This window comes from Gopherus flavomarginatus, chromosome 6, assembly GCF_025201925.1.
Source record: "Gopherus flavomarginatus isolate rGopFla2 chromosome 6, rGopFla2.mat.asm, whole genome shotgun sequence".
Taxonomy (NCBI): domain Eukaryota; kingdom Metazoa; phylum Chordata; order Testudines; family Testudinidae; genus Gopherus; species Gopherus flavomarginatus.
This window is the reverse complement of record NC_066622.1, coordinates 26,403,052-26,415,310: the sequence shown is the minus strand read 5'-3', so window position 1 is coordinate 26,415,310 and position 12,259 is coordinate 26,403,052. Positions and strand designations below refer to the sequence as shown.

General features: G+C 43.2%; 1 protein-coding gene across 5 annotated transcripts in view; it reads right to left on the bottom strand.

The window, feature by feature from the left end:
* The window catches only part of ERC2 (ELKS/RAB6-interacting/CAST family member 2), an 845,311-nt gene that overhangs the window by 622,432 nt on the left and 210,620 nt on the right, over window positions 1–12,259 (bottom strand). For all 5 annotated transcript variants that reach the window (XM_050958427.1, XM_050958428.1, XM_050958429.1 and 2 more), the window contains one exon: window positions 6,661–6,735. In XM_050958427.1, the coding sequence (XP_050814384.1) occupies window positions 6,661–6,735 (75 nt within the window). The remainder of the gene's footprint in view (window positions 1–6,660; window positions 6,736–12,259) is intronic.

Genomic DNA, 12,259 nt, shown 5'->3' with positions numbered 1-12,259 from the left:
TTTTCTGCCTCTTTTTATAATTACTTTTTAATAATGAATACTTGATTTTTAAACGATAGAGACTTTATTTCCTTAAGCAAGCTGTAATCAAAGGGGGAGGGTGGGTTGCTTACAGGGAATGACTTTTAATAAAGAATACAAGATTTTTATACGATAGTGACTTTATTTCCTTAAGCAAGCTGTAATCGAAGGGAGAGGGTGGGTTGCTTACAGGGAAGGAGTCAATAAAGGGGGGGGCATTCATGAAGGGGAAACAAACACAGCAGTCACACCGTACCCTAGCCCGTGATGAAACTCGTTTTCAAAGCTTCTCTGACGCGCACCGCTTCCTGGTGTGCTCTTCTAATCGCCCTGGTGTCTGGCTGAGCATAATCAGTGGCCAGGTGATTTGCCTCAGCCTCCCACCCCACCATAAAGGTCTCCCCCTTATTCTCACAGAGATTGTGGAGCACACAGCAAGCAGCAATAACAAAGGGGACACTGGTTTGGCTGAGGTCTGAGCGAGTCAGTAATGTGCACAAGCGTGCCTTTAAACGGCCAAATGCACATTCTACCACCATCCTGCACTTACGCAGCCTGTAGTTGAACAGCTCCTGACCACTGTCCAGGCTGCATGTGTATGGCTTCATAAGCCATGGCATCAAGGGGTAGGCTGGGTCCCCCAGGATAACTATAGGCATTTCAACATCCCCAACTGTTATTTTCTGGTCTGGGAAGTAATTCCCTTGCTGCAGCAGTTTAAACAGAGCAGTGCTTCTGAAGACGTGAGCATTGTGAACCCTTTCTGGCCATCCCACGTGGATGTTGGTGAAACGTCCCTTGTGATCCACCAGTGCTTGCAGCACCATTGAAAAGTACCCCTTGCGGTTTATGTACTGGGTGCCCTGGTGCTCCGGTGCCAAGATAGGGATATGGGTTCCATCTATCGCCCCACCACAGTTAGGGAATCCCATTGCACCAAAGCCATCCACTATGACCAGCACGTTTCCCAGAGTCACAACCTTTCGTAGCAGCAGCTTAATGATTGCTTTGGCTATTTGCATCACAGCAAATAGCCAAAGCAATCATTAAGCTGCTGCTATGAAAGGTTGTGACTCAGCCCCCACAGTAGATTTGCCCACTCCAAACTGATTCCCGACTGACCGGTAGCTGTCTGACGTTGCAAGCTTCCAGAGGGCTATTGCCACTCGCTTCTCCACTGTGAGGGCTGCTCTCATCTTGGTATTATGGCGTTTCAGGGCAGGGGAAAGCAAGTCACAAAGTTCCATGAAAGTGCCCTTACGCATGCGAAAGTTTCGCAGCCACTGCGAATCGTCCCACACCTGCAAAACTATGCGGTCCCACCAGTCTGTGCTTGTTTCCCGGGCCCAAAATCGGCCTTCAATGGCTAGAACCTGCCCCATTACCAGCAGGATCTCCAAAGTGCAGGGGCCCGCGGTTTGAGATAATTCTGTGTCCATGTCCTCATCACTCTCGTCGCCGCGCTGCTGTAGCCGCCGCCTCCTCCTCGCCTGGCTTTGCAGGTCCCGGTTCAGCATAGACTGCACGAGAATGCGCGAGGTGTTTACAACGTCCACTATTGCGGTATTGATCTGAGCAGGGTCCATGCTTGCTGTGCTATGGCGTTTGCACAGTTCACCCAGGAAAAAAGGTGCGAAATGGTTGTCTGCTGCTTTCAGGGAGGGAGGGGTGAGGCTGTACCCAGAACCACCCGCGACAATGATTTTTGCCCCATCAGGCACTGGGCTCTCAACCCAGAATTCCAAGGGGCGAGGGAGACTGCGGGAACTATGGGATAGCTACCCACAGTGCAACGCTCCAGAAATCGACGCTAGCCTCGGACCATGGACGCACACCGTCTAATTAATGTGCTTAGTGTGGCCACGTGCACTCGACTTTATACAATCTGTTTTATAAAACCGGTTTATGTAAAATCGGAATAATCCCGTAGTGTAGACGTACCCTCAGATAAACTATAACCGGTATTAATTCAGTTATTCACTTAACATTTTGCTAGCATTTCAAAATACCTCAGGTTTTCAGACTATTTTTCAATGACCTTCCTCCTAAAACAAGTCTTTTATGCCTGGGCATTATTTTAAGGAGGGAGAAGAAAAAGGCAGACTGTCAACCCTGCAAATTTCAGCCTGAAAAAACTAACCAAAAAACCCTAACACCATTTGTCTCCACCAACTTTCAGCCAGCTATTGCAGAGTGAGGGGAAACAGCTAAGGGGAGTCTGAAGCTGCTGCTTTAGGTACCAATGCTCAGGAAATCTGCCCTGCTTTCCATTTCTGGGTGAGGATCAGCTAGCTGTTTATTTGATTTGCTCAGCTAACAGGAGGCAGCTGCAGATACTGCAGTGAAGTCTCCCACCAATAGCTGTTGCTGCGCTCCTTGTTGGGCAGGCAGGAGGCTACAGTTAGGATTCCTGTTAAGAGGTGAACTCTCTCCTAGCCGTCTAGCTTCCAGCTTGGAGTGGCTGAGGTCAGCAGAATGAGAAGGCTGTTAGCCTGCTGAAGAGGAGTCCAAGCTACTGGCTTTCTGCCTGCCCAGCAGCTTCTGCTTTTCCTCCTCTGTGCCTGCGGGGACAGATAAGGGGATGGAAGAATAAAGGTGAAGAAAGGACAGAGGAACCTTGAGGAAAAGGGGGGCTGAGATATAACAGGACAGATGGGAACCCCAACCAGCACTGCCAACTCTCTGAATTGCAGTATTTGTTTTCCTCAGTGAACCAACTGATGGAATCAGGAAACAACATGAGGATCTCAGCATCCATTTTAAAAAAAATAACATTCTTGTCTTCCTGGTTGCAAATTACAGCCTGAAAATATGAAGCGAAGCAAAGCACACTTAGGCTCAACAACCAGAAGGCAAATAAAAATAACTCAAAATGTATTACTTAATAAACCTCTTGATTTGAACCCTGACTCATGACCTTTGAACATTTTGGGTTGGCAGTACTAGAACCCTGGAAACAATCGCCTATGGAGTCAGGGAATACTGATCTCTATCATATGACAGGAACATCTTGTACTTTGTCCCATGCAGTGTGATTGATGCCAGGAAATAAAGAGCATGTCTATGTGCCACCCTTATTACAGACAGGAAACTTGGGAAGAAGAGACCCTTTAACACCAAGGAGTAAATCTGGATAAAGAATTTGGGAGAACAATAAAATCTTGAAGGAATGAGGGATAGGGTGGGACAGAGAGCTGCAGTTTCCTGGCTCTAGACGATCACTCTATTCTCTTACCCATCTCCGCAGAACTGAGCATTTGTGGAGAGGGAGGGGCAAGAGAGGTGATAGGTACAGAGGAAACTGAGGAGGAGCTAGGCACTTTGGAGAAGAAGGAAGAGAATGGAAATTAGGAGGGGGGGCTGTGTTTGAGGAAGCAGGCAGGGAAAATTAGGGGTCTGAAGAAGTCTGGAAATTTGGAAGGAAAAGTGAGTAAGAAATTTTGAGACAGGGGGGTTGATATCTGGAAAGACACAGCTAGGAAAAGAGAACATGGCAGTTTTAGCAAGCAGTTCTGGGGGAAAGGAGAGATGGGGAAGGAAGAGAATTCAGGTGCAGAAGAGAAGAGACATGGGGAGTGTAGGGATCTGATGAAAAAAGGACAGATTAAAAGGTTCTGGGGAAAGGTAAAAGTGTCACGTGAGGGAATTACAGACTCAGCAATGACCAGTGAGAGTGCTCATTATAAAGATCTTGAAGGTAAAAAGTATTGCTCTCAATCCTTTTTCAATGGAAACAATATATTTCCTAACATCCTGAGGAGCCAAAAGACAGGACTTTCTGACTTCAATGGTAGAAAAATCATCAGAATAGCTGTGACTCTGGGTACTCCCTCCTACCAAATGGAGAATGGGTTTGCGCATTTGCAGAAGAATCAAAATTTATTTTACAGCTTAACTTTTTGGGCCCTCTTTTTTGTTGTTACTATCCTCACAGGTGCAACACGTCAGTTTGACTTTTTTTTAATTGATCTTATTCAACATTAAGTGTTCAAAATGATCATCCCAACAAAACACAGTCTCCTACCTTCTAATATGCTGTAGTTGATAAATTACTGCAAAAATGCTGGACAATGTTCTTGTATCAACTAATACATGGATTCCCAGGCTGGAATCAACAGCAAGTTCTGCATAAAATATATAGCAGTATATGGGATACTGCCATGGGTATAACTTTTTTTCATTAGACATATAGGATAATCCAAGCTAATAATTATCCATTAAAAAGGCAACTCCTGTATTTACTTCAGCATTCAGACATGCTGTAGTCACGCACTTAGAAGTCAGTGGCAAAACTAAGGCCCTTAATTTGCACTTCTTTTAAGACATAAGTGAAAGGCCATCATTATTGTATTCAGGATGGTTTGCCAACTCTCACAACTTTATCATGAGTCTAATAATATTTGGGTTATTTCTTAAAGACCCAACTTGTGCATTTACATAGTTTTGGGAAAATCCCAGCATTGATTAAAATATTCTAGCCCGTATGGTTGTGGAGAAATTTTACAAATTGTTACCCCTAAACAGTCAAAACCCAGAAGGCAAATAAAAAGATCTCAACATAACTCTGGTTTAAAATTATGAGATTTTTAAAAAAATCTAAGGGTCATTTTTGAATGCCTGAATTGTAATTTTTGAACGTGTGATGTTGGCAGTGCTATATATCATACAAAGCAATCAAGCTTTGTCACAGCACTCTTCCCCCTTAGACAAATTTCTGAGTTGTCTCCAGTGTGAAAAAGAAACAGGTAGGCAATATGGGCAAGTGATCTTTGACAGAAAAATGATCTTTAAAAGGTTCGAATGAGAGGCAGATTTCAATTATTTGGTCAGAGACAGGATATTATTTTTTCCTTCATGCCTTATCATTCTCTTTGGGCTTAGCACACCTAGAACTATGTACTGAATATTTATATTCCTTAATATTCAGCAACAGAATATTTGGTTTTACTAAGCCTCAAGCAAAAAAAAAAAACCCCAAACCATTTTGCTGCCCCCATTGTACCTGAGTTTCTTTGTGCTTCCAGCAGGTTGCAAGGAGCCCAGCAATTGACAGACTGAGAAAAAGTGGCTTAGACACAATAATTAAATATAATAATCAAAAGAACAGTGAATTATACAGAAACAGATAATGGCATAAATAACCAGAAGCCCTGTTAAAAAAAGCGGATATAAAAATATACCTTTAATTAATATTCATTTATCCACTCAGCTTTGACAGCAGTTAGTACAGTCAAATTTGGCAAAATCACACACATAGTTTTGGGAAAGAAAGAAATAGCTTTGTAATGCAAGAATTTCACATCCAAAAAATGAGTAATATGCAGCTCAGTGGTGAAGAGTCATTTATCTTTTAAGGTGGATGATAAGGTTGTTTTCAGGTTTTTGCCATTTATAATATTGTATCATATGGCAAGTGTGCAGCATAAAAACACAGGGTTTATTCAGACTTCCTTTACACCAGATTTACACCACTGTAACTTTATAGACCTTAATGGAGCTAGTCCAGATTTACATCAACATCCAACCAAAAGCAAAGCATTAGCATGTATTCTTATTGTCTATGACAAAAGCTGATGTGTGTGTCTTCTGCACTAATTCTTTATTAATAAATATATGAGCCAATCCTACTAACTCTTGCTCATGTGAGTAGCCTCATCAAAGGACTATACACAGGAGTAAGGGTTTGCAGGATCAGTCCTCTGGAGTTTTCTAATTAATAAAGCTAACAAAGTCTTCCTGAAACATACCCCAAGCTGTTCTGATAACTAAAATACTACAGTGCATTGATTGTCCAACTTTTTTCTGTATGTTATTTAATTGACATGCCCTAGAATGTAGCTAAATTATCCTTGCAAAACTTCACTGAGCAGAACTTCTGCTTTTTGAAGGGGACAACTAAGAACAGTGATATGAGTGTGAGGAAGAGAATCACTAAAATAGAGGTTAGTAAAAGAAAAAAAATGTTTACTATGCTTTAGTAGAATATGAAATTCTACTTTATGATTACAGGAAAAAGGCCACTACTTTCTGTATGATCTAGTTTCTACAATCAGCAAAACCAGTTTATCAGCTTGCTCACTGCAAATCAGTCATCTTTCTAATACGGGGATGATTTATTGAGAAAACAGGTGGAAAGGGAAATTATTTAATTTATCAATAATGGGTTTGAAAAACATGAATTATTTGTTCTTTCTGGAGACAAAGAATATTTTTATAGCTTTCCCGGAATGCTATTCTCACGTTTGTGAAATTGCAGACCTTAGCTTTTCACCAAAGAGAGGTATTAGTCAAAATGCAAAAAATGTATGTACAGTTACTATGAATAAGATGTTTACAAGAGCAAATAGTAGCTACGTTTATTTTGGGGAAGTTCTATGGCCTGAGTTATACAGGAAGCCAGACTAACTGATCACAATGATCCCTTCTGGCCTTGGAATCAAGGAATCTAAAAAAACTTTTACAGATCTATGAAATTTAGAAATTGTTGTGGGGGGGGGGAGAATACTGATTATTCCCTTGCTTTGCACAAAAATACATTCGATAATAAAAGCTACAGCTCATTTCTTGTTTTTATATTAACTGGTATTAACTGAGTTCAAACTAAGAGATTGCGTATTGGCAAGCATGCAAAGTCCATACCTTCATCTCTATAACTGTCTGAAGAGCTTTTGTCTTTGCTGGTTCAGGCTGAAGTTGGGTTCTTCTGTGTAGTTCCTGTGGAGGGACACGATAAAAATAAGCTTGGCGACTCATCTTTCCATTATTTTGTCTCTCATATAAATATAGCACAGTCCACAGCAAATTAAAAAAGTCTGATGTTCAGAACTGCACTAGTCCAAATGCTACAGGTGCATCTTTCTTATGATCCCTCTAGCATCACTGCAGTCTCTATCTTATATTACAGTCAACGCTGTCGGCACATGCGCTATTTCTGAAACCTCTATCAATAATTAACGTCAACAGTGACAAAGCCAGCAAGTAATTTCTTAGTCCAAATACAACACTGCTGCTTTTGCCCAGATATCAAATCATAATTCATTCAATTATAGTACACTGTATTGCTAATTCAAAAACTAAGAAAAATAAATGTCACTTTAAATCTTTTACTGAAGCTCTCTGCTTAGAGTTTTTCTACCAATATTTGAAGCAAGCAATTTAAAACCATTAAATTCAAATTTTGACATTTTAAGAACAGTAATTATATAATGGTTGATGCAGCACCATCTACAGTAGCTTTTGCATTCTAGTTTTCATGTATCACAGTACGATTTTTTCATAGTTTAATCTACAGGTAATAAAAATACAGGAGTTACAATTGCTACACAAAGATGTACAATAAACAAAAGCAAACATCAGCCACTCCTCAAAACTGAAGACTGGGGTAGACATTGACAACACTGAGAATTGTGTACAAACCATTAATTGAAAAATATTTTAATATCTATTCAAAGTACTGCTTCTGATGCCGATGTGAATGTTTCTCAGATACTGCAGGTGACTGTAAATTCCATGGTATTCCATATGTGGTTATTTTACAGTCTCTGTTCATGTCTCCTTCACACGCATGTGCAGTTAGAACAAAAGGAGTTTCAGATGAGGTACTCTACGGTTCTCATAGGATCTGCTGGAATTCAGAATTATCTGTGTAAAGGCTATTGTTTTCTGGCCCTCAGCCCCACTGAACTACATGAAAAGTACAATGCCATAGGACATTGCCACCAAACCTTCCCACAAGTTTCGGAGCTATGAAGGGGGAGGTGACTAAAATAATGCGGATGGGTTCAGAATTAGCTTACTTGATGATTCCTTGCAGGATTAGTGGGAACGATACTATGGACAGTCGCTGTCTCCTGCAAGTCCTAACTTGTCCATTCCCAACCTTATTCCCATCCATAAAGCTCAATTCCTGCAGAGATACCTCTTCAAGGATGGAGGGAAAATGATGCTGTGGACGTGTCATCTTCCCTCCTGCTCCCTTCCTTCATCCAGATCAAGCAATTTATCAATCCTATCTCATTGGGTCTCCATTCTTTCTGGTGAGACTTCAAGGGGCCAAATTCTGGATTTTGATTAAGTAATCCTGTATTCATGTTTCTTCTTTATAAGCCCAAATAAAGATGCCTAAGATACCCTCAAACTATATCTCTAAGCAATTGCTTTTGATGTTGTAAACTAGTACCTTTAAAACCAAACACTAGAAATAGAGGGAACACATTCCTTAGGGCATGTCTACACTACAAAATTAGGTCGATTTTATAGAAGTCAATTTTTAGAAATTGATTTTATACAGTCATTTGTGTATGTCCCCACTAAGCACGTTAAGTCAGCGGAATGCCTCCTCACTACCGTAACTAGCATCAACTAACGGAGTGGTGCACTGTGGGAAGCTATCCCACAGTTCCCGCAATCGCCACTGCCCATTGGAATTATTAAGCTCCCAATGCCTGATGGGGCAAAAACATTGTCGCAGGTGGTTTTGGGTATATGTTGTTACTCTCCCCTGCCTCGCTCCCTCTGTGAAAGCAACTGCAGACAATCATTTCGCAACTTTTTGCCTGGATTACCCGTGCAGATGCCATAGCACGGCAAACATGGAGCCCACTCAGCTCACCACTGCTGTTGCGAGCATTGTAAACTCCTCACACATTATACTGCAGTATTCAGAACCTGGTTAAGATACAGCAGCACGAGGACGATTGTGAGGAGGACATGCACACAGACATTTCTGAAAGCACGGGCTGTGGCAATTGGGACATTATGGTGGCAGTGGGGCTGGCTGATACAGTGGAATACCAATTCCGGCAAACAATCACAGACTGGTGGGACTGCATAGTGCTGCAGGTATGGAATGATTCCCAGTGGCTGTGAAACTTTTGCATGCATAAGGCCACTTTCCTGGAACTCTGTGAGTTGCTTTCCCCCACCCCTGAAGCACAGGAATACCAAGATGAGAGCTGCCTTGACTGTTGAGAAGCGAGTCGCAATAGCACTGTGGACGCTTGAAATGCCTGACTGCTACCGGTCAGTCGAGAATCAATTTGGAGTGGGCAAATCTACTGTGGGGACAGCTATTATTCAAGTAGACAAAGCAATCACTGATATTCTGCTATCAAGGGTAGTGACTCTGGGAAACATGCAGGTCATACGGGATGGCTTTGCTGCATGGGGTTCCCTAACTGTTGTGGGTCGATAGACGGAACACATATCACTATATTGGCACCGGACCACCTTGCCAACCAGTACATAAAGTGCAAGGGATACTTCTCAATGGTGCTGCAAGCACTGGTGAATCACAAGGGATGTTTTACCAATATCAACATGGGATGGCTGGGAAACATGCATGACGCTCACATCTTTAGAAATTCCAGACAGTTTGAGCAGCTGCAAGAAGGGATTTACTTCCCAGACCAGAAAATTACTGTTTGGGATGTTGAAATGCCAATAGTTATCCTTGGAGACCCAGACTACCCCTTGCTCCCATGGCTCATGAAGCCATACCCAGGCGCCTGCACAGTAGTAAGGAGCAGTTCAACTATAGGCTGAGCAAGTGCAGAATGGTGGTAGACCGTGTCTTTGGAAGTTTAAAAGCTCGCTGGCGCTGTTTGCTGACTAGGTTAAACCTTCTGTTGCTTGGGCCATCCTCTGGAGTGGAGTGGCTGGGTGCCCAGAGCCTCTCCCCACACACACACACACACACACACACTTTCTTGGGCATCTCGGTGAGGAGGACATGGAACTTGGGGAGGAGGGTAGGCAGTTGTACAGTGGATGCAGTGGCAGTCTGTGCTCTTGTTGGCTTTCCTGCAGTCCACCAGACGCCTGAGCATGTCCGTTTGCTCCCGCATTAGCCTCAGCATTGCATCCTGCCTCTTCTCATTGCGGTCACTTAATGCTTTCCTGGACTCTGCCACTGAATGCCTCCATGCATTCAGCTGTGCCCTATCAGTGAGGGAGGACTGCATGAGCTCGGAAAACACGTCATTGCGAATGTGTTTTTTTCACCTTCTAATCTGCGATAACTTCAGGGATGGAGATGATAGGGGGAGCAGAGAAACATTTGCACCTGCGGGGAGATAAAAAAGTGAGAGTAAAATTTAAGATGATACGTTTCTGAGAACAAAAGGGAGACTCTTTCACAGTGAATCAAGCAATTCACAGCAGACAGAACATGTGCTTTAGGTACAAGGTCGCATTTTGCCTTTTATATTGAGCACCTGCCGGTATGGTGACACATCACACACAGCTGGGCAACAGAATTCGGTTTCCAGGAAGCCATGGTAAGCCAAAGGCTACGCAGGTTTGGCTTGTAATGCCTTGACAACATGTGGGAATGTTTTCAAACTGCAGCACCCTCCTTTCCCATGCAAGCAATGCCGGCTGGGTTTGCTATTTAAAAGGAGGGGCTGTGGTTTTTGGGTGGATGTGCAGCACAAACCTCCTCCCACCCCTCCGCGTGGCTATTTTGGATGATCCCTTCACTCCTCCCCCTACCACATGGCTATTATAGACTTTAAGGTCAGAAGGGACCATTATGATCATCTAGTCTGACCTTCTGCACAATGCATGCTATTCTCAGGGATGATCCCTTTTAGCCAAGCGCAAACAGCCCAGCATGAATGAGGTCCTTTTACTGTTCCCTTACAAAAATTCTCCTGCCTCAACTAGGTGACCATCAATGATATCACTCTCCTGAGGCTAACACAGAAAAATATAGACCAAATGTTACTTGAATGCGACCAAACCCAGGACCATTCGCTGCTATGCTTTGTGCTGCAATATTTCCAGACTACTTGCTTGGTGTGGTAAAGTGTCCTATCATGGAGGATAAAATAAGGCAGCCCTCCCCAGAAACCTTCTGCAAAGGCTTTCAGAGTATCTCTAGGACCGCTTCATGGAGATGTACCTGGAGGATTCCCGCTCCGTCCCCAGACACGTTAACAGACTTTTCCAGTAGCTGTACTGGCCGCGAATGTATCCAAGTCTTCAGGGCAAATCAAACATTAAACACTATTGCTTTTAAACCTTGTACTGTAGTTACAAATGTGCACTCACCAGAGGTGCTTCCTCCGCCTTCAAAGTTGGGGATCCCGCCTTGGGAGGATATTGGCTTCACAGTGATGAAAAGGTCCTGGCTTCCGGGGAGAATGGATTCACTGCTTTCCAGTTGTGTATTCTCCTCTTCCTCTGTGTTGCGTGAGACTCCTCCCTTGCAGGTGTCCATGGACAGTGGTGCGGTAGTGGTAGGGTCTCCCCGCTAGAATGCCATGCAGCTGATCAGAGAAGCAGCATGTATGGGGTTTTGACCCAGAAAGACCGTTTGCCTCCTTTGTCTTTTGGTAGGCTTGCCTGAGCTTCTTGACTTTCATGCAGCACTGCTGTGTGTCCTTGTTGTAGCCTCTGTACATCATGCCCTATGCAATTTTGGCATACATATTAGCATTTCTTCTTTTTGATTGGAGTTCTGCCTGCACAGATTCTTCTCCCCATACAGCAATCAGATCCAGTGTCTCCCATTCACTCCATGATGAAGCTCATTTGCAATTCTGGGGGGACTGCATGGTCACCTGTGCTGCTGAGCTTGCCACGCTGACCAAACAGGAAATGAAATTCAAAAGTTCCCGGGGCTTTTCCTGTGTACCTAGCTAGTGCATTGGAGTTGAAAGTGCTGTCCAGAGTGGTCACATTGGAGCACTCTGAGATAACTCCAGGAGCCCAATAATGTCGATTTGCGTCCGCAATACCCCAAAATCAACCCAGCGAGATTGATTTTAGCACTACTCCCCTTGCCGGGGAAGAGTACAGAAATCGATTTTAAGAGCCCTTTGGGTCGATGGAATGAGGTTGCTTGTGTAGACGCATTCATTATAAAATCGACCTAACGTGGCTAAATTCGACCTAACCCTGTAGTGTAGACCAGGGCTTTGAATGCCTTAAACATAGCCTACTCCTTGGAGAGCTAATGAAGTACATTTTCAGGGGGAAAAAGTTTCTCTGTAACTGTCAATGGGATTTCAAATGACTTGGAGACTGTTTCATAACCTGGACAGTATAAGATCAACATCCATGTCTTTAATAAAATTTGGCACCAAATGCTGCTCTCAGTTATATCACTGCAACTCCATTTTGTGTTGTCTTCCATATTGCTCCTTATGAATGGGCAAAGCTCCCTCTCAAAACCCATAAAGCCATCTCCTTGTCATCATTCAGTTTCCTCCTCAAAACTCATCTCTTTCCATAA